Here is a 22,769-nt window from a genome sequence, read left to right on the forward strand (position 1 = left end):
TGCAGATTGTTGTCCCATTTTGCTACACAGCAAAACACAAAAAACGAACTGTATTATACATGGAGGGTGGAGGATGAGGTGAGGAGTCTCACAGCCTGAGGAAAGAAGCTGTTCTGAGGTCTGCTGGTTCAGCAGCTGATTCTTCTGTATCTCTTTCCAGACAGCAGCAGGTTGAACAGGTCATGGATGGACGGGTTTAGTCTTTTAGTATCCTTTGGGATCTTTGCAGGCTCCTCTTGTCACCAACATCACTGATGCTCAGTAGATGGTACCAGTGATGTTCTGGGCGGTCAAAGATAAAATGAAAAAAAAAGCTGGAATATATTAGAAAGCTGACAGAAAAACAAACTCAGGGAGAAATTAGGGCCAACTGTCTCTAAGCTGATTAATTGGTGGCCAATAGAATTGACTAATTATCCTTAAAACCCAGTAATGATGTCTTAGTCTCAGGTCATTGTTTCCTCTGCTTAAATGTAGTTATAGTAACACATGTGAACTGCAATGGGCTACTGCTGAAAGGCTGTAGGGTTTTCACCACATGTCCTGTTCTCTGTGACATTCGTTAACCCTCATCTTTCAGTCTTTTTTTCTGCAAGGGAAATGGTGTTTCCTCCTTACTGGGGCTGTGCTGCAGCTGCAGTCATTCAGCAAATATCATTTAAATAAATCACAGATTCTTCAGCATGCATGGTGCACTTTACGTTGCACTGCTGCAGGTCACAGAATCTGTCGTGCTAGAGAATACGGCCTTCTCAAGTTAGCAAAAATGCCAGAAGTTATTACTCTACAAATAATTAAGCAAGGGACCCAGAGATAGATAGATAGATAAAATACATCTGCTTTACATTTACACCAGCTGTTAGATCACTGAAACTGATTAAATATGTATGTTTTAAAGGTTGAGACATAGTTGCTTCTTGCATAAGAGGATTGCCACAATGAGCATGCTGATGAACACGTCTGAGAGTAGCAGAAAAACTGTGTAGTATAATTTGACTGAACAAGAATCAGTTGCAGACACTTGAACGTGTTAGAGCCGAAAACTGATTTAAAAGAGAGAAGTCATATGCAGTACGAGGCTTAAGAACCGAACAATACGTTTGAATGATACTCGTGCATTTGGAAAATGCAGAAGCTTAAATTGTGGGAAATATAATGTTTTCGGTGGACTTCGCTCAACATGGCAACCCACCACGTAAGAGACACTCTGGCCCTGGAAACAAAGAATTGTACCCCGGTGAGGCGCGTGTGTTCTGGGAGGCTGCGCTAAACTAGCTTAGCAGGAAAACAACAGCAGCACACACGCTACAAACTCTCCCCGCAGCGTTTAGCTGTTCTACTGATTCAAACAGGGCTAAAGCAATCGCCACACAATCCCCATTTCTCCAGACCATAATTCTTGCTTTGTAAATGAAAATAACAGCCCAAACTGAGAATCAAATGTCCGACCCTAACCGCATGACGGGATGCTTCGTCATTAACGGACAATGCATATAGTCAACATCAATGTAATCAACACAATGACAACGCTTCTCCGACGCTGTCAGCCAGAGATACCGTTATCAATCCTTTTCCTGGCTGGGTCAGGGCTGCTAGCTGTGGGGTTGGCCGACCCTTTCTTACAATGTCCATTTTTTCTGGAAATGTCCTTCTCCAGAAATCCGTTTCTCCTCCTTCAGCCATCGAGTGTTAAAAAAACAAAGCTAGGTAAAAAAAGAAAGAATCTACACCAAGCAAAACACCATGTCAATGTCATAACTTCTTACATATCTTTCAACTTGAACTGTTATTATTAATACACGTGCTAGCTAGCTTCAGCATCACCACAGTCACGCTGGCCCACTGACCAATCACGGCGCACCTTAATGCTGACGTACTTAGCAGGTACCTGGGTAGCTCTGGCAGTCAAAGAACACGTCCAACGTGTCAAACTAAAGATCTGATTGGTTGAACACTATGACAATCAACAATATCGTCCCCATTTACTTAAACTGCAAAGTCTCCCTAGCGGGCCTCGGGCCTCTCTCCTTACATAGAGACATAGAGGTGAAATCTGATTGGATAAGAGCTCTACTTAAAACAAGCTGCACTGGAAGCAGAGCAACAGAGGAATACAGGAGCTGTGCCATGAGAACATAAGATAATGGGGAAAATAATTAGAATACATGTAGTGTATTTATGAAAAATTATAAAATTATAAAATAGCTATAATTATATGGTTCTGTTTAGGCCAGCAGAGAAGCCTTTGCTGGCCCTGACGGCCCACCACTGGTCATGTGTCATATTTTAAAATGTGAATTCCTTCACGAAGTCGCGAAGTGCTGCAGTTGTAGGACAGCAGATGGCACCACTGCGCCGTTCTGTGGATCCCGCTTGGCACAGAGACGCGTCCACGTTGTTCCCACTGTCTGCCTCCGCTCTAGTTCCCCTCCCTCCTTCCCTCCCCCCTCACTCCCTTTCTCTCCCTCGGCTTACAGTATACACCTATCTTCCACACGCATCAGCAGTCTCTCCATCAGTCTCCGCGATACTCAGCGCTACTACGGCGCAAAACATGGCATTACTGCACCCCGAAGAACCGGTCTCCGCCGCTGTTAACCTCTGCGTCTTTCTGTTGATCACCTCGGCCTGGATGGCCGTGCCGGGACCCGTGCGCTGTGACAGCGGGGTTTTAAACCGGCGCGGCGGAGAGGACCGTACGTTTGACATGGGAAGAGGAGACGGAGGATCCTCGCCGGGCTTACCGACGGACGGTGACGAGGAAGCCGTCGGCGCCGAGAGCTCACCCCGCTTCAGGAGAGCGCTGTCCCGGGAAAAACAAATGACCCTGCTCAGCAGCTCGTTCGTACTCAAAGGGGATGCAACCCACAACCAGGCGATGGTCCACTGGACAGGAGAGAACAGCAGCGTGAGTAGTCTATCCCCTAATTGTCCCGTCCCGTCACGATCCGCTGGTTCATGCACCATCCACCAACATTCCCTCTTTGTCACCTTCCACCATCCATCACTACAGCCACAGCGCACATCACCAGAAACAAGTTATTGTTCTCGCAGCAGGCTGCGGCTACAGACGCACACTGCTCTCCACGGTGGGGGTTTTACGCATCTAGGTGGTCCAGTTGGACGGTGCATGTTGTCAGGCTTTGATCGGGACTTTTAAAACGTTTTCATGTCAGCGACACGCTTCACTCTGTCGCCCCAGACTCCCATTACATCACATCACGAGCTTTTCTGTTATTGTCTGTTTACCCTGTGCTGTGTGGGGACAGCATGGTGCTGAGATTACCTTTGTTTTAACTTCTCATTCTTTTTCTTAATATTGTAACACTATTTTTTACTGATGTTCAATGGTGTCCTGGGGAAGTGACCCACTTTGAGCAGCACAATAAAAAGCACTCATGCCAAAGTGTGTGGTGACATTCAGAAGTCCAAGGACGCCATTAGCCTGTGAGCGCAGAGACAAGGAGCGCGCACTAAACAGACAGCTCGTGCTTGATTCAGTCACAAGTAGCCATGACTCAAATATTGATGGAGCTTTATACGGTCATGAATTTTGCAATGCCTTGTTTATTTGTGGTTTGAAACGCGACTTGGCTCATATGCAAATGGTTGTAGTCTAACCGCCAGTGTCTGCCAATGCTATGCTATCCTATGCACTTTGTTGCGCCAAAGTAGATTTCAGACAGATACCCGATATCAGAAGAAATAAGTCCCACTGGGATGAACAGTGATGCCAGCGGGGACAAAAAATAGCACAACATCTGATACATTCACTGAAGTCATTACTAATATGAGACACTGAATTAAGCTCCTATAAGGGAGTATTTAAGTGATAATGTTGGAAATTAAAGAACATATATGATCTGGTCAGTGTATGAATATTACAGTGATTTTTCCTTAGGGCCAGGTCAAGTGAGAGCAGCTACACCATGTAAACAAGAGCAGTCCTTGTGATGGATATTGACAGACGGGGGGGGGGGGGATTGCACTGGTAGTGCCTGGTGGGGACATCCCTTGCAATCAGAGCCTTTTTGTTAGTAACACATTGCTGTTGTATTGGCAGTTAGGCTCTGGAAAAAAAAAAATGACATGAGAGAGAAATGAATATGACCGTGAAACAGCCAGAAGTCCTATTTTGCATCAAATTTGCTGGAGTTTCATCGAAAATGATTTGGTAAATAATGTGAACGGTGACATTTGCAGGTAACATTCAATTTATTGGATTAGCAACAAAGGCAGGAGAGATTTAATTTAAAGCTGCTCTAGGCACCGTCACACATTGGTGGGTCCAAGCGGCAGGGAGAACTTGAAAAAAAACTTGAATTTCAGAAGCCAGAAATCTTGGAGATTTGCACAGTATACTCACATTTACTGCACCTGAGAGGTGGGAGATCGGTTTATTTTAAACCAGATCACTCTTAAAGGAGTGTCAGGGAGTGTTTAATGTCACGTTTTAAACTCTGAAGCTTCAAAGTTGAACTGAAGTTGGAGTTCTCCTCACTTTTTATGTAAAGAAATATAAGCTACGAAGATACCAGTTATTGTGGATTTTTTCCGGATGAAGCTTATTTGTGGAAACAGCCTGGAGCCTCTGAGTGCAGTGTTGCCAAGATTTAGAAAATTATGATCCGTTTAGAGTCAAACAGACAATAAAGCTTTAGGGCGGGCTTACTGTGATTGCTACCCTACCAGAGTCACATACAGCATCTCTATGTCACTCCCCCGCCATCCAAATATGGTCACTTCCATTTACTGGTTGCAAAAGTAAAAATGGCGACATTAGCAAGAACACTAACTGCAACAAAACATTACAGTTATTATTTTTTTTTTACAATTAGGCTACCAAACAAGAAGAATAAACACCAAACACCAAATGATATTGGTTTGTTTAGTAAAAGTTCATTTTGATTTCAGTTTGATCAAACAAACTGCCCAAAGTCACTTTTGAGGATAAAGCACTACAATACCATAATGACTTGTGGGATTCTAGTACTTTGACATTTAAGACTGGCCATTTCAGTAATACAAAATATCATTCTCTAAATGGACTGCTGCCTTTCTTGTGATGAACTTCCCCGTCGACATCTTGTCTTTTTTAAAAATGTTTTTAATTGAGGGAATAGTCTGCAGGAATCCTAGCACTCTGGCTCTGTCAGCCATAGATGGTTTGACTTATCTTCAATTAACTTGTCGTGGGCACTATGTACTCTGAAAGGTCAATGAGACCGAGTTCATCCCAGCTTAATAAACACAGACGAATGGTACCATGCAATTTCCCTTAGGCTGACATTTATGATGGGTTGTTAAGGATGTGACCACCCGAATAGAGCATTCTTTTCTGAAAACACTCCTTTAACTTAGTTTTTTGTTGATTACCTTATAGTGATCACTACATCATTTCATCATCATTGTAATATGTGTATGTGTGTGTCCTGGCCGACCTCCATCTCTTGCCAGGCTGCACAGTGTTTTGACAAGAGAAGGAATTGTTCATCTAGCTTTAAAGTAAAAGTTCTAAAAGTTCTGTTATTGAAAATAGCTCTTGTGCGCTCCCCTCTGTCCCTGTAGCAGAGACGGCGATAGACCCTTTGGCAAGTCTTGGTTGGTCAATTGATGGCTTAAGCCTTAGAGCATGGAGCAGCTTTCCCTCAGGCGCTCTCCAGACGTGTCCGTGAAGAGCAGAGATAGCTGTTGAAGTATGTGTGTAAGGGTGGTTTTAGAGTAAGGCATGGAATCCAAGGAAAACAGAAAAACAAGTGGATGTGGAATCCAGATCAAAAGACCAGTGCAACAGTAAATAGTGCCTTTCTTCCAGCTTCTAGCTTGTCAGCATTATAATAACTAGTGCAGTGCTAGGCCTGCGGTGTTGCTGCATCTTTCTCAAGAACCGCTCATACAAACACACTCGACAGAGAGCTTTCCTGGGTCCTGAGCAATACGCCTGCCATGTACCAAGTCACAGCTATACGGTCAGACTTTAAAGTCTGTCTGGGGGCCCAACTTAAAGGGCCACAAACAGCTACAGATTCATTGTGATGTTTAAGAATGAAAAGTATTACTCGAATCACTTGAACCCCAAAATAACCAAAGCACTGAAAAAACATGCAACTCACCTGTAAACTACTAATGTGTATTTCTACTTCAGAGGCAAACATTGCAGTACTACATTAACCTGAAGGAGAAATTGTACTTGTTATATTGCAGATTCTACTCACAAAATATGGAGGCACTGAATGTTTGGACCTGGGAAAAAACAACCATAGTCCCAACAATTACAAGAAGAGAAGTGTCGTGAAACATTGTCACAGCCAATCAATGTTAGTCGTTGTAGTTGTGTGTGCGTGATGCAGTACTACTGTTGCAGTACTGACGTCGGAATCTTTTTCATAGCTGAACAGTAAACACATCGGCTGTAACAATAGTAATGGTGTTCACTCAGACAGTCTGTGGGTTTACAGAATAGACAAATATTTGACAGGGATGAAAAGAAAAACAGACGATGCTTTCGAGATGAACAAGACAACGTGCTCGGCTCAAAGTATTCAAAATAAAAAGAGATGGTTTTAGATAGCGTGCTCATAAATGTATAGTATTTGTTGTTAGTTTTAGATATTAGTTGAATAAATAATTATTATTGGAACTTAATAAACTCTGTTATACTGTAAAGAGCAGCTCTCTGTGATTACTTTGTGCATGTGTATTATGATAATAGCTGGATACTCAACACCTTCACTTTCACTCTGAATGTGGAATAGTACTTTGACTGTTGACATTGTGAGTGGATACTAATTATGAGACTTAGTTTATAGTTTGGTTATTGGCCCCTGTTTGCAGGGTGGTGCCCCGTTATTATTAATAATCGTGAATAATTTTACAGCCATTAATAATTCTATTGATTTCAATAATTTAGTTTTTATATATGCTGATAACTCAAACATGCTCCTTTTCCTTCCCAACACTAGCTTGTGAACATTTAGCTGTTTGAGAGACAGATGTTGTTCTCATGAGCAAAAAGACGAGTGGATATTGAAATGACAGGTGGACACAAACATGACTCCACATGAAAGAGAATGTTGCTCTGAAGCAAATATTTCCTGACATTATCAGGAAAATTGTTAGGAAAATTATCCTAACATTATCAGGAAAATTGTTGTAGCAATTATATTGCTACAACAACTATATGAGGTAGTAATGTGTCGTAGAAGCCCACAGTAAACTGTTGATTCTCATCAACCACTGAAACACACACTCCAGTGATTTAGTGTTCTTCCATACAAATGGATGACTTGCAAGTTACAGATCCGAAAAAGAAGCAGTATGGGTCAAGCTCCAAATTTGCATCCTGCACTTTCTATAATGTGAATTGATGGGGTCTTTTACCTAATAATCATAATCTTAAATCCACTCACTAGATTTTCATGGCAACTACAGCAAACTCCATCAACTGATGAAGACGAGGAGATGTTTCAAAGCGCAGTGAAAAGATCATTTTAAATCAAAATTGTTTCGTCAAAGTTTTATTTCCACACTCAGAATAAACTTTGACACTGACTCATGACAGTTTGGAATGCACACTGTCTATTAAAAGATTGTAGTCAGATAACCAAGTTGTTTTGTTTGACCAAGCTGCTCCAGAAAATGACAAGCTTATGCCTAACATCACTACTGTATGGAGTGCTGCTAAATTAAAATCCTAATCTAAATGTGAAGTATTTGAAATGTTTGACTTAACCAAAGAAATACACTGACCACCATAATGATCTAACATCTGCAGTGTCTGCGAGGGCTTAAATGTTTCCCTCTGTCAAGGGAAGAGGACTCTCTCTTAGACATTTTGAGCTCTTATGCACACGTTAGGCTGAGGGAATTACCCTCAATTGATAGTATTGTGAAGTGTATTGCCTGGTTACAATAGAAAGCTCGGAAGTGGTGAAAAATAACAACAAGTAAACAGACATAGACGGAGCAACCTACTTAATGATGCTGTTTTGACGAAAATGAATAAATAGATTATTTGACAATTTACCTTCTGTCCACTCAGCGAGATGAGCGCCTCATTCAAATCAGTCAGTCCCTTAAGTGTCGTCGTGGTGAACTAAATTGTACCTAACATGATTTGGCTTTGTTAATGTAAAAAATTTTTTTTCCCAATCCTATTACATCTATGATACCATTTCATCCCCACACCCAAGCACTCACCTGGTGACATCAATTAAGTCCCTGAGGGTGCAGGGCTTGGGGTTAGGGGGGCAGTGGGATTGGGCCACAGACTGCACCAGTTTATTCTTGGATTGTCTCCTTTCTTTGCTAACAAACAGTTATACAATTCTACACATGGGACCTTCAACATTGATTTGAATATTATAGGTCTAAGGACATTTCAGGAAATTAGGATATTATTTACAATAGAAAAATATAATACAACATGAAGACAGCCTCCACTATTGAAAGGACAGCCTTTGTTCCTCTCGCTCTCCTCGCTCTGTTGAGTAGCCCCAGGGAACTCTGTTCGTCTTCCCTCTATTTCTATCTCCTCTCTATGGTAATAAACAGCATCACTATCTGTGTGTGTGTGTGTGTGTGTGTGTGTGTGTGTGTGTGTGTGTGTGTGCATTTGTATCAGTGAGGAAACAGCACTCCACATTTAATAAGGTTTCCCTATTTTGCATGTATCGATTGTTCCACGGAGAGACCGATTATACATTTGTATTGCGCTCACACCGCTGTTACATTTGCGAGTCTGTGTGCTTGCATGTGTGTGTTGCTGGTCTCTGGTGGGCTGTCCCACAGTAGCCTAAGTGATTAATGAGCGGCAAAAGGGGCGCTGACAGTCCAAACTCTCTACTGCCCTCTGATGCCACAGGGGAATTGTGGGTAATTCTTGCCACTTTAAGAGCCCTCCTGTGTGGGAATAAGTGGAAGTAGAAGAACAACACTGAATTTATTGACTCATAAATGTTCAAGGATTTAAAATATATCAAAATTGTTTAAAAGTAAATGGTAATCCCTCATTCACTGTATGTCGAAGCATCAGTAGATATAAACATGCAGCTTATCAGATATTTTTGAGAGTTAATGCACTTTGATGGGGAAGAGGACATTGTGTAACATATTCCAATTAGCATGATTTACAAAGTTGATATCAGTGAAGGCTGATGGGAATATCATTAGTTTTTCAGTTTTGTTCTTAAACCAAAGCACTGGACAAACCTGATGATGGCACTATCGGAAAAGATGAGGAATCACCAAAGTTATTAGATTTCATGCTGAGGGGAACATTAATGTCTGACCCAAATTCACTTATTGTTGAGACATCTTACTCTGAACCAAGCATGTCAGCTTGCTAGTGCAGTTATGAAAGGTGAGGGCATCAATGAATCATGTTCCAAATGTTGTGCCAATCCATCCAGTAGATGTTGAGATATTACAGGACGAACGGTCGGCTGATCATTAGTCTGAATAGATTTGTCGTCACCATTCCTCCTCCTCCTCCTCTTTCTCCGCTTTTGTTGGGTTGACGGTTCTTTACAGATTCTTTTGCTTTCTAACGGGAGACAATATCAGGTGATACCTTTAACCCTCATCTTCCCCAGCTTCCTACTATGCACTCAGGTTACCTTGCCAACACCATATTTAGATTGCAAGCACTGTTTATCAGGTCAAAGGATAATCTGCCTGCAGGATACATCTAATCAAAACATGCATTGGTTGAATTTAAATCGAGTCGGGAACGCTAATGTTTTATAATGAGGTCCTTTATTTGCATGGTAGATCATGGCTCATGCAGGTGTGTACACACACACACACGTGAGCTGTAACAAAACAGAGCCGTGTGCTCTGTGTCTCCAGTCACACACGCATGCACATTTCCTTACATTTGTTCACGCTTTGCATACCGAACAGACAGTTCATTTGACCTCTGGTTGTTCCGCGGTGGAAAATTGTTTGCGCATGTGAAGAGAGGCTTTCTCATCCTTTATCTTTTCTGTCCTCGTTCATCCTGCTTAAGAAGACGCTCCAAAACCCAGACTGTAAATCATCAGATTTGTTTCTTTGGGTCTCTTCTCTCTCTTTTTGATGTGAATCCTCCACTACAGCATGTTCGACATCCTGGATGGCCATCAGGACACTAAGGCTCACATGACTCTTTGTGCTACATCAGATGGCTGTCTCCCTCATCTCACGGATGATTGACGCCTCCCATCCATTATGTCATTATGAAGGCTTGAAAGAAAGGAATACTGCATCAAAATATTGTATTGTTAACTACATTGAATTGCATTGCATTAGTCTGGTCAAAGTTATAGTTTTAATATGTTGTGACAGATAAAACAAACATTCATGACAGTGACAAAAATATGTGGGAAAGAACAGAATCCTAGTTATTTTAGCCGTTAAGATGCTCGACAAAAAGTCAGTCTCAGCTTCCAAAATCCATTCACTGAAATCTAGTCAGGCTACCTGGCACAGTAGAATACTGATAGTTCTGACTGACATTTATGTCTGAACTGTTATAGAGTTGATTTAGAAAACAATAGTTTATTGGAACATAAAAGCATTGTGGATGATTAAGGGGGGGGGGTCTATTGCTAACCAACTACCTTCTTTTTAGCTTGGAAAGGTAGAACCTCTTAGAGACAAAATGACTCAATATAAGCGTGTGTGTGTATGTTTTAGTGTGTGAGATGCAGCCGGGGGGGTACTAGTCACCAAGCAACAGTCAAAACAACTAGTTGGCAGGCTGTGACACACAAGAAAGCCAGTCATCTGCTTGAACATCCGCGACTTTCTCCAAACTTTTGTTCTTTTGTTACGCTGTTAAATGCAACCGGCATACGTTCCTTGATTTTCCAGTTTTGTCCCTGTAAACCCAGGGCTTTATTTCCTCCCATGCCTTGTTATTCCTGCTCTCCTCATCGCCTTCTGCAGTTTGGCTTCCATGGTTGAAAGTTCCTGCTCATGTTGACCTGGAATCCTGTTGGAGTCTTCCAGCAGTTTGGCTCCTGATCTGAATTCAGAGAGGCCCCTATTCATGCCTCACACTTCTCCCAGGTCTTGCTCTGGCATCAATATAGCAGTCATATTGAGGTTGTCAGGTGAAATCCTTGTTTCTTCATTACTCATTCTTTCAGGAACAAAAGAAATGAACCTTGTTTTTGGGCTGATCGTCATGCAATTTTGCATTTATCCTATAATTTGTTTGCCCTGTTATCGAAGCAGACTATTACAGACTCGCCCACACAAGAGTCAATCCGTGGTCCGTCCCACCAAGAGAAAGATATTTTGACAACCACTCACCAGATTGCCACAAAATTTAGAATGTGGATTGATGATACCCATGACATCCTAATAATAATTCTGGTGAACTCTATAATATTTGTTTTGTTCATCTCTGTCATACTTCTGAGTGTAAACAATGATTCTTTAACTGACGATAAAACATTAAAGTTACTAAGATTGGAGTTGAGAATAATTCACCTGACAATAACGTTAGTGTGGGCTTGCAGTGTTTGGCGGGGGGAATAGCTTTTGTTTGTGTTATATGTGTGTGAGGGGGTGGTGTGAGATGTGTGCCTGCCTGCCTGCACATGCTATAGGAGCAGTGGGTAAGCTCTGCCTATAGAGCCCCTGTGAGAGTTGTGAAATGCGGCCCAGCAGGGTTTCACCTTCACAGCAACACATTTAGAGATTGGATCTTCTTCGCTCTGTGCTAAGCCGTCCCCAATTTTTATAACCCCCCCCCCCCCCCATCTGAACCCAACCTCTCACCAGGGACCAGGGTATTTTCAGTCTCCATCTTAAGCCAATTGCACAACAACAGCATGGAGCCCTCCACACAAGTCAGGCGTCCAGAACAGGAAAATGGATCCAGATATAAAACGGATTGTCTGTGTCCTTGGTTATGATTGGCTAAGGCAAGTACAAAAATACACAGTAAACACGCAAAGCGGGTTATATCATAACATATACTCAGGTAACTTCACTCAGGACGTTGTTCATCTAATATAAGTGTAAGTATTTTCCCATATGCAAGCATATGTGCTTTCTAGGTGCTGAAATATGAACACAGAAGGTGCTTGGACACTGTCCTCCCAAAGACAACATCTGCTTTTAGTTCTAATGCCTAATACAACAGATGTTTACATTTTCCGATAACAGTCATAGAGTATGAATCATGTTTGTAGCACTCAGTTGTAGCGGTTTTGGAAGGCACTGGCTAACAATCAATTCGTTACATCACAAGCGACATGTTTTGCTGTTTAGTTTGGATGTGCGGGCCTTGTCCATGAGGTGGTGTCACCCTTGGAGGGTCTCTATGGCTTGGACCTGGGACCTTCCATATTAATTAGTATTTTGGTTAGTTTGCACTTGTTCGTCTTGGATTGTATAATAAATGAAGACATTAATGCATACGTGATGTGTTTTGTATGCATCACACATTTACAGAGTTACTTTAAAAAATCCACAGCATAAAAGTCGTAAAGCTTAAAGATAAGCTCTGTGTTTGCTGGTTCTGGTTTGTGTAACATTGATGTGATACTTACAGTATATGGAAGCAGGGTTTTGTAATCACCCACAGAGATTGGGCATTGTGTATATTTCATGCACTATTCCTTCAAGAGACCATGAACCAATACCGGAGTCTTTACCTTTTCATCACTTTCATTCTCATAATATGACTTTTTTCTCTTGGAGGCTTTTGTGTTTTTACCATTGTGAAGTATCTACAGTACACAAATCCATTTCAGCATGGTACTTAAGAGAACCTTTCGGTTATTTAGAGAACTCTGTTTTTTAAAAGCTGTAGTTATTCTCGGTTGGCTGAAGTTTGTCTTGGAGCACAAACCCAGACTCAAAGTCAGCCTTGTGTGCAGTTCAAAGGCAGCTCTGCTACCCGAGTTCTACCAGGGATGACATGCTTGGTCGCAGTGCCAACCTCACACACACCTACACACACGAGGCAACTGGAAGCAGTAAAATGGAAATTAGCATGTGTTGACGGACGTGAAGCTTGCCAGTAATAATTCTTCTCCCTGGAAAAAAAAAAGAGCTGAATGTTTGTGACTCATGTTGGTAGCAATTAGAGCACCGCAGTATCAGGGGAGAGGTGGCAGCGTTGCAGTGTGTGGGAGGAAAGAAAAGGAAAGAAGGAAAAGGAAAGAAAAAACAATAACTCACATGAACTCGTGTTTAGGTTTTTAACAAACGTGCTGTCAAAAACAGCTGTTGTTTTACATGAAAAAGACTGACTGTGATCTGAAGCTGGCATCAAGGTAACGTACGCTGCCTGTTTGCTGCCTCCACCTCTCTCTCCCTCTCTCTCTTTGTCTCCCTCTGTGTCTCTCACCCTCTCCATGTGGTTTACTTTTGCTTGATTGAAAGTAGACGTGTGCCTGTGAGCGAGAATAGAGATGCAAAGCGGTGACAAATAGAATTATTGTTTGGAGTGTTGTTTGTCACAACAGTGGCATCAGGTGATTTTGGTCTTCTGCAGTGTGACAGAGAGACAGAGTGGCTTACAAAGACGAGGTGACAGTCATCCACTGGGGCGCTAAAAATAGACTTAAATGCAAACTAAAGGGGTGATTATGTGGTTTTTAATATGCAGGTTAGTATTGTAGCGGACATCCACAGAGAGACTATAAAACTGAGATGTCTGTGACACAATCTGAACTAATAAACTTCTTCCAGGAACTGCTCTCACAACCCATAGGTTATTAAGTGGTTAGACTCACAATTCACCATGTGCCTGGACAAACTCAACATAGGACCATGAAACCACGACGGCTGACCCGACAATGTTTTATGACCCCACCTTTGTGGTTTTTACGATCATTCACATTCCTGAGGACATAGAGAGCATCCAATTGTAATAAACAACTTAAAGAATCTGTACTTGACATTCCAGGCCTAGTCGTAGTAATCCTTGTATTTTATGTATAAATATATTTAAACATCGGAGTGTATAAAGGTTATGTAAAGTTAAGTTCATGACAGCCAACTCTGTTTACAATTCTTTTAGTTTCCTGCCAAATAACTGGATGTCAATTACTGCTTTATCTCAGCCAGAGCACAGGACAACAGAGGGGAGGAATGTTCTGTCCCACCCGTTTCTTGTCTCTCTCACAGGACACAGATTTTTGGTGAAATGTTGAGATTAATGTTATACATTCATTTATTATGCATATAGGTACACACACATGTATATTTACATAGATCTGTCTTTAATTGATCAGGTTTTATTCAGTGATTTATATCAACTGCTTGATATCGTTCTGCAGCTGAGATAGCACACATTTCAAATATGGAAGAATTAAATAGACTATGTAAGTAACTAGTATTAATTTGGTAAAATAAGGTAAATTAAATTGTCAAGATAGTTGTTGAGATGGGAGTGGTTTTGCTGTTCTCGCCATAAATTGGATGTAATGCATCTTTTTGAGTGTGGAACAATTTGTTAAATAACTTCACAATCACAATTTTGTCAATTTTAGACTGTTTCAGATAAGATGGTGGACATTGCACGTCGAGGCCTGGCCGCTCCGGTCTACGAATAAAACCTGAGATTTACATAACAAGGCAAAGTTTTGTTGAGGATGAGATGCTTAATTTCCTCCAAATTAAGACACTAAGCCAGGACGAGATCGTCTTGTTGGCTGCGAACACGTCTGACTCTGAGTAAAAGAGTTTTGTTTGAACATTGCCCTACAAAGATAGGGCACAGCGGTGTGTTTTCCATAAAGAGTCACAGAAAGACATCAACAACATAAAGAGTTGCCTTAAAGTAATGACTGAGTGCGGGGAGAACATTCCCAGATTTGTTTGTCATTACCTGGATGATTTGCCTCCGGTGACATTTTCCAGTATGGACGTTTCGAGCCTGCAGTGAGGTCTGCTCAGTGAAACCCTCAGGCTGACGTAAGCGAAGATTTCCGTGCCATCCCTGTGGAAATCAATTCCAGCGTGTGTGGAGCGTGCCACTGACCTGACTCCTGGCGGTGGTCCAGGTGCATCGGCGGCGCTGGTAAGGGGCACTGTGTGCGCAAAGGCTGGGACCACTGGCTCTGACGATGCAGGGAAGGGGGCTGCACCAGGCGGAGCCTCGGACTTGGGTGCTGGAGAAGGGGCTGTGGCGGGGCCCTGCGTTCTGGACGTGGACCGGGCTTCAACGAGTAAAAGTTCCGGGGGTTTAACATCTTTGTCACGCTGCTGCTCAGGTGGGATTGCGTACTGTTGCCCCCGGACAGAAAAAGAAACCCGGCAACGTTATGCCTGTTGTTGGGACCAGATCTGTGGGCAGCTTTAAAATGGTCAAGATATGCTAGTCCGAGGTTAGCTCCCCTCTTTTCTATTTGTTTTACATGGCTTCATGAATCATGGCTTATTACCAGACTCAATGCTGTCTGTTCTGTTAGTGCAAATCAGTAAGGACAGAGCCGATAAAGTATGTAGTCTAGATAATTACAGGCCCTTTGCTTTGGCGAGCATACTGTCAAAAGTCCTAAACAGAATCCTCCTGGATAGAATATATGAGTTTATTAACTCCACAGAAAATCAGTTGGGCTTAGAAGCTTTTGATCATGTTAATCATCAAAAGTTGTCAAAGAGGTGTCCCCAAATACATAGTGAGAATTCTGGCTTACTGGCATGCCCACCAGACTATGTTTGGGGTTAGCAATGGTGTCGGACAACAGAGACTTTTGACTTTTAGGGACTTATTGATGATCTGTCCAAGCAATTGAAAGCCTGAACTACTGGGTAGGATGTATGCACAAGCAAACATTCTCTCACGCAAGCTTAGTATGTGTACAGACGGAGTGACGATGTCTCTGTTCAGAGCATATTGTACACCACTCTACTGCACACTTGTGGTCAAACTACAACAAAGCTTCCAGAGAATTCAAGTGGCTTATAGTGATGCCGTGACAGTATTACTTAAGAGACAGAGATGGTGTTGTGCCAGTGAGATGTTTGTAGCTGCAGGAGTCAATACTTTCCAAACTGTTTAAGAAATCCTATGTATGAAATCATCTTGGTTTTATCAAACATAAGGTTTAGTACTACACGCTACCAGTCCCAGCTGTGGAGACATTGGTACAGCTGTCTCTTTGAAGGCATTGGTAGGCCTATGCGTTTCTATTGTGCTTTTGTATGTAATTTATTCTATTTAATGTCTTATCTGGACCCTGAGTCTGAAATAACTTTTGATTGATTGATTGAATAATCGTTACATATCTTGACATTAATTAATTATTATTTATCAAATCTGGTACCAGCAACAGCACTACAGTAATTTGAATGAGAGTGTTTCAGGTTCATGCACCAGCGTTGCTTCAGAATAAGTCTCTAAAATAGAAAACGCTTGAGGCTTGCAGTAGTCAGGGAGATGAGATTAAATCAGTAAAACTTTCTTTAGGAAAGAATAGAATTGGTCAGTTATTGAAAATATGAAATGCAAGTAAGCGTTAATAAATATAAATTGAGACGAATGTAACAGATAAATCAAGATTTCTTTTGCCGACAGCATACAATTATCAATTTGTGCATAAAAAAGCTCAAAATATTACAAGAAATGGATGGAACAGACCTTGCTCTCATGTCATCCGCTACTTGTTCCACTGTAGAAATAATGCTGCCACGTAAATGGTAAATGCAATGTACTGTACTTTTCTAGCCTTCTGACGACTCAAAGCTCTTTAGCACTACATGTCATCATTCACACCCATTCATACACTGATGACAGGGCCACCATGCAAGGTGCCACCTGCCCATCAGGACTCTAACTAACATTTAAACAACATTCTGTTACATGTAACAGTAGGGTGCAGCATTTTTTCTAGCCCAACATTCTATTTAAGCTTAAATAAATCAAACTGAAATAGTTGATATTTGTTGTCCTGGGTCTGAGTTCGTCACTCCCCAATTTGTGCCTCCTTGTGGGGATTGATGAGTCGAGGAACTCAGAGACTATAGGAGGGATTAGGAAATGCTATAGTTGTATGGCAGTGGTTGTGTTTGATATATGTTGCAGCTAAAGAGTGGTCACGTGACCACGCTGCAGCAGACATCATTTAACACTAGTGTGCAGACCTGCTAGCAGCTCTGTGAGGCCATACTTTGATGTCAGCATGCTGACAGGCTCACAGTAACAACATGCTGGTTACCATGTTCCCCATCTGTTAGTTTGCTTACATTGGTATATACAAAATCTATAGTCTCCCTCTGGTCCTACTACTTGTTCATGCCCATGCATGAGCTTCTCAAGTGCAGTCATTGGTTGGCAAAGTAATTCTACCAAAGCACAACAAGAGCTATTTGATCCCTTAGCCTCCTCCGTGATGGAGCCGGACTGTTTGTTATTGCAATTGGAACTCATTTTTGTTCACCTGAGAGAAAAAGAGAGGTAGAGAGAGAAAGGTGAATGATGGAGCATTGAAGCCTCTTTGGAATAATGCATGTAAACACAGGCAGTGCATCACTCAGGTAATGAGATTCTCCTCTGCTTAAATCAAAAGCCTCTCAGCACCTGAGGAGGACAAACAGACCCCTTCCCAAAGCTCTCTTTCTCACACATACGCACGCTCACACATCTTCACTCCTAATGTTTTCCTGCTTCTTCCTTCTCTCACATCCTCCCTGTCCCCTTCTCCCCTCTGCGTATTTGGACAGGTAGTTTGTATGCAAATATGTCGTTTGGTAGACCCTTCTGCCCAGAACACACACACACACACACACACACACACACACACACACACACACACACACACACACACACACACACACACACACACACACACACACACACACACAGAGAACCCTGTGGAGGTTCAGAGCTGGCATGCTGAGGTGAACAACACTCCAGTCGGGCAATAGAGGCTGGCAGAGGAAAGCTTGTTTATCCCTTTTTTAATTTATTGTGTGTATTCAACAACAGGCCCAACTAGTTCTTTCCTCTCTTTCTCTGGTTAATCCCCCTTTTCATTATCATCCTTTTTTTTTCATGTCCCTCTGAAAAATAGCTTAGCACAAAAAAACACGAGCCGATTTCCCGAGAGTGGTGTTTCTTTCTTTCTCCGTGAGACATCTCTAAAGGCCATGTTGTTTTGTTTGACGATTGGAGGTCAATTGTTATACATGTCTTGTTTCTGTATTTCAAGGTCTTTGTGTTGTAATGCCCTGGAACCTAGTTCCACAATATGACCCATCAAATCAGTCAAAACTAAATATATCCAATAAAGATCAGGTGTCAGATGGTAAATGTCAGGATGATCTTAACAGATGTGGCAATCTGTAAACCCTTCTAAGAAACCTCACACATACTGAAGTGGTTGGTTTACAAGACCAAGCAACTCCTAGATGTTTCTTTTGGAGGGCATGATGTGAATGAACAACAGGGTTTATTCCAGCACTCACATTACAACAGTGGCGGGCCGTGTGTTTTATACCTGGGCCTTCAGTGCTGTCCTAATACAGTTGAACCACCTCATTATGACGCCACAGCTACGGTTAGTATTTGTATCTAGGGGTGTAACAATACACGTATTCGTATTAAACCGTTCGGTACGAGGATTAAGAACCTTAAATTGTGGGAAATATAATGTTCTTTCAGCTTTGCCACTGCGCTCAACCTGGCAACCCACCAAACGTAACAGACACCGTGCTGTCTGACACGCCCACCACGGAAGAACAACATTGTACTCTGGTGAGGCTCGTGTGTTCTGGGAGGCTATGCTAAACTAGCTTAGCAGGAAAACGAACAGCAGCACACACGCTGAAAACTCTCGCGCTGCAGGCTGGAAGCAAAGCAACAGAGGAAGACAGTAGCTGTGCAATGAGAAAATAAGATAATGGGAAAATAATTAGAATACATGTAGTGTATTTATGAAAAATTGTTAAATGATAAAATAGCTATAACTTTGTGATTCTGTTTAGGCCAGCAGAGAAGGCTTTGCTGGCCCTGACGGCCCACCACTGCATTACAAGGCAACTGGCATAAATATCAATAAATATCACATGGTCTTCATTTGACATTGTAGCTCAGTATCAAAGTTAATTTCAAAACCTTGGAAAAGGTATGAATGAATGACAAAGAAGACCATGCTATGTGGCTAAATGTGGACCATAAGTTAGGATTGTTTTGTCAATTGGACTAAAGTTGATTGAAAATTGGAAATACTCCCTTCACACTAAAATATAGTCATTAAAATGTAATCAAGACATTATCTCGACCAAATTTAGAATAGGTTGAGCCCAGACATCTAGATGTTGTTTGGCCTACACATAATCAAATACTAGTACATTTATTTAAGGTACATTTACCTTAGATTCTTTGTGTACATTTACATTTATCCAGTCAGTTTAAGGAATGGTTCAGTCAGGAACACTCTCGTCATAGATTTTAACCATTTATTGCAACAAATGGAAATACAGTTAAACAGAGCAGGAAGTATTCTGGATGATGAAATATGACACTGTATTCCTCTTTGATGCCTATTCTTGAATGTATGTGTTGCTGTGTCACTGCGTCTGTCCCTGTTAGTCCCGTTCCAGTGGTTCATGTCAAGAGGACATTGATTTCTGCTGTGTTACAGCCTCGTTAAACCCATTCCCCCCATTACACCTCGTCTTTCTCACAGCCCCTTTCAGTCACGGGCCATTCAGAAGCAAAAGAACACAATGTCTGATCGGTTTAAATCAAAAGTACTCTTGGAGGCTACTTTTCATTGAGTGTGTTTGCGTACTTCATCTCTGTGATGGTTTTGTTGCTCTGCTGGGGATTTCATTGTCAAATGAAAAAGTAAAAGGGCGCATTTTTCCTTTCTTCCTTCCTCTTTCCCTCATAAATCCCATCACTAGAACCAGCCTCTAGCATGGCTACCAGTTTCCAAAAAGCTGCCCTTATTTCCCAGTCAGCTGCTGACACTGGCCCAACACTCAGCATGTTTCGACACACTGGGTGGGGAGTATGTGTGTTCTAGAAAATGGGGTGTTATGGTTCTGGCATGTGTCTCTCTCCACATCCGTCACAATGGCTGCCAAAATCCCCATGACCTCATTCTCATTAGCACTGCTTCAGCTAAACAGAGCTAGGCTGTGGCTCATCGGCGATGAATGGAAGACGCCCGCTGCATTTTCAAAAAGGGTTGGAGATTGTTGGTCGCCGTGCAAAGAGTGCACATAAGTGCCCGTGTGTGAACATGGTGGATTATTATGGGAGCAAATCTGTCGTCTTAGCGTGAGCTACAGCACGCCGTGGGGATCTCTTGAATTAATTAAATTGAGCAGCGGACAGTCTCACCAAATTTGAGAAGTGGTGCACATTGGAGGAGAGCAGCCATGTTGAATGTTTACAGAGATTTCTCATTCTAATTAATAAATTGTAGCTTTAGGATGACAGCAGCGCTGTTGAGTCAAGGTTTTCAGACAAACAACTTAATAGACAGATAAGTCTGTTGAATGCAATGCTCTCTGTTGAGACATGTGATCCATTTAGCAAACTGCCTTACATCAGAGCGAAAATCAAACCTGCTACCAAGACCATAGTGTTAAGCTGATTGTGGTTTCCCTGTTGTTTCAGCTATGTTCTTTAAACCTTTAAGCCGAATAATACATCACAGTTTGTGTGTTTTGGACCTTAGGAGTCAAGATAAAAAAGAAAATGATCAGGCCTGCTGCTGGGTAGAGAGAAGATAAAATAGCCAAATGAAGGATGATAAAAAGGTTTCCCTCTTGAAAATCTCACACCCGGAGAGAAGATTATCTCTCAGAAATATCTCCATTTTCAAGGCTCCTCAGTTTCTATCCTTATCTCTTGTCTTTGTGGGAGGAATCTCCACATTTCCTGTCGGTCTCGTCTGATTTTACGCCCTGTCATTAGAAAGCCTTACCTGGGGCTGAGATCCATCTTGATGAGAAGTTTTGGCAAACCCTCACCTGAACTCACCATGTACCTCTTCCTCCTGACCTGTGACCCTACCATACGCCACGCCTGCATTGTGGAACACAACAGCATTAGCTGTGTATTCAGGCCATCACCGCTGGGAAGAGTGAAAGAGCAATCAGGGAAAATGAGCAAAGCGCAATGGGGAATTTTGGAGGAAACAACCGTTTTACGCGAGTGCCTTCAATTCGCCCGTTGGTACCTGCACAACATTTTGAATCCCAAGGGTGCCACCTTCATCACTGCTATTACAGTTCCTTATCTCTCTGGCAGACAGATTATCTTTAGATATAGCGTTGATGTTAATGTTGCCAAAAGGGGGTAAACACCTGCATCAAATTCATGTATGATAGTGGGGGTTGGGAAAACATCTGTATTATAGAACTGGAATGGAAAGTGGAGTAGAGAATGGAGAGGGTAGCCACTCTGTTGTTTCCAGATGCACAGAAATAGTTCATTGCAAATTGAAATGGTTAATAAAGTTGTACACAAGCAGATGAATTTCCCTCGCACCACAGGGATGGGTATAGCAAATATGACAGGGCTGCTTCGCATCACTGTGGACTGGAAATATTCACGCAATCATTTCTTCCCACCACACACATTCCTATACTATGCTCTGCGCGGGCCCCGTTGTAAAAGACGTCCTCCACTTGCTTTTTCAATTTGAGTGACAATTCACGAGGCGAGATGGAGCCCTGTGTCAGAATGCAAATCTACCCAGTGTGTCGGAGAAATTAAATTTCCCATGAATACGTGATTGCCCGTGATGTGGTCCCCAGCATGCGAGGCAGCTAATCCTTGATGGTCGGGTGGGTGAACACAGAACAGAGATGCTGGGTCCTGACAGCTGCAAAGGCAAGCACTCACACACATCTCAACAGTAACACGCACACACACACACACACACACACACACACACACACACATATATATAAGAGAACACAGCTATGTGATGACATGCTTATAAGAATTGGAACCCCAGCGAGTCACAATGACACACTAGCAGCAGCTGCCAACTTGTAACTAGGCCTCCATGTCGCCCAGTTACAACCTACTGAACACGTGTGTGTTGCGTTTATGAGTATTCCTGTCTGTGTCAAAATGTTGCTGCCCCGTATGCTTTTGCCCTCTCTCCACTGCTCTCTTCATTGAGACATTTACAAACCACTTGTGGGCCTCTAGTGTAACACCACAAAACTCCAGTATCATGCCAGTCATCAGCCCTTATGGTAACAGCCTCTTGAATTAAGCCTCTTCTGTCTTTTTCACAAAGGAGGCTCATTTTATCGTTTCCTCTGTCCTTCATGCCTCACTGCAGCTAGCTGATATCATTTTCCCATGTATTTCAGGAAACCGTAATGAGTGTATGCAGGCGAGCTAATGCCTCTTCTCCCATGTCAGACAATGGCTGGTGGATGAGTCACTCATACACAAGTGCATATGATGACACACCTCACAGACACACAGCTACTTTAGCAGAAACAGGAACACTGAACACACACCAGTTTCTTTTGGAATAGCACATGTGTAGACATCCATTTTCTCACGTGGAAATTTTTTTTTAAATCATTGATCATTTAGTTAAAATATTGAATAAACAACTGATGCATCTGAAACTTATATGTAAATAATATCACAGCAGGATAAACAACATGATCAGTTGGATTGAGGATATTTAAACCTGGGACAAGCTCAAAACTGAAAAGAACACCCTTAAACACACTGACAAATACAAGCTGACCACCACTTATGATGCATCATATACCAGCTGACCATCCTGTCTGTCCTCACAATCAGCCGCTGTCAGTACTTTCTCTGCACAGAG

The 22,769-nt window shown here is 42.2% G+C and overlaps 1 protein-coding gene across 3 annotated transcripts in view; it reads left to right on the plus strand.

The window, feature by feature from the left end:
- The first annotated feature begins 2,459 nt into the window (after positions 1–2,459).
- sorcs2 (sortilin-related VPS10 domain containing receptor 2) overlaps positions 2,460–22,769 on the plus strand; it is a 275,594-nt gene continuing 255,284 nt past the window's right edge. For all 3 annotated transcript variants that reach the window (XM_068713717.1, XM_068713718.1, XM_068713719.1), the window contains exon 1: positions 2,460–2,908. In XM_068713717.1, coding sequence (XP_068569818.1) covers positions 2,555–2,908 — 354 coding nt within the window. In that variant the 5' untranslated portion in view covers positions 2,460–2,554. The remainder of the gene's footprint in view (positions 2,909–22,769) is intronic.

This window comes from Cebidichthys violaceus, unplaced genomic scaffold, assembly GCF_023349555.1.
Source record: "Cebidichthys violaceus isolate CVI_PGR_0920_01 unplaced genomic scaffold, fCebVio1.0.p SCAF_19, whole genome shotgun sequence".
In the NCBI taxonomy this organism is placed as follows: Eukaryota; Metazoa; Chordata; class Actinopteri; order Perciformes; family Stichaeidae; genus Cebidichthys; species Cebidichthys violaceus.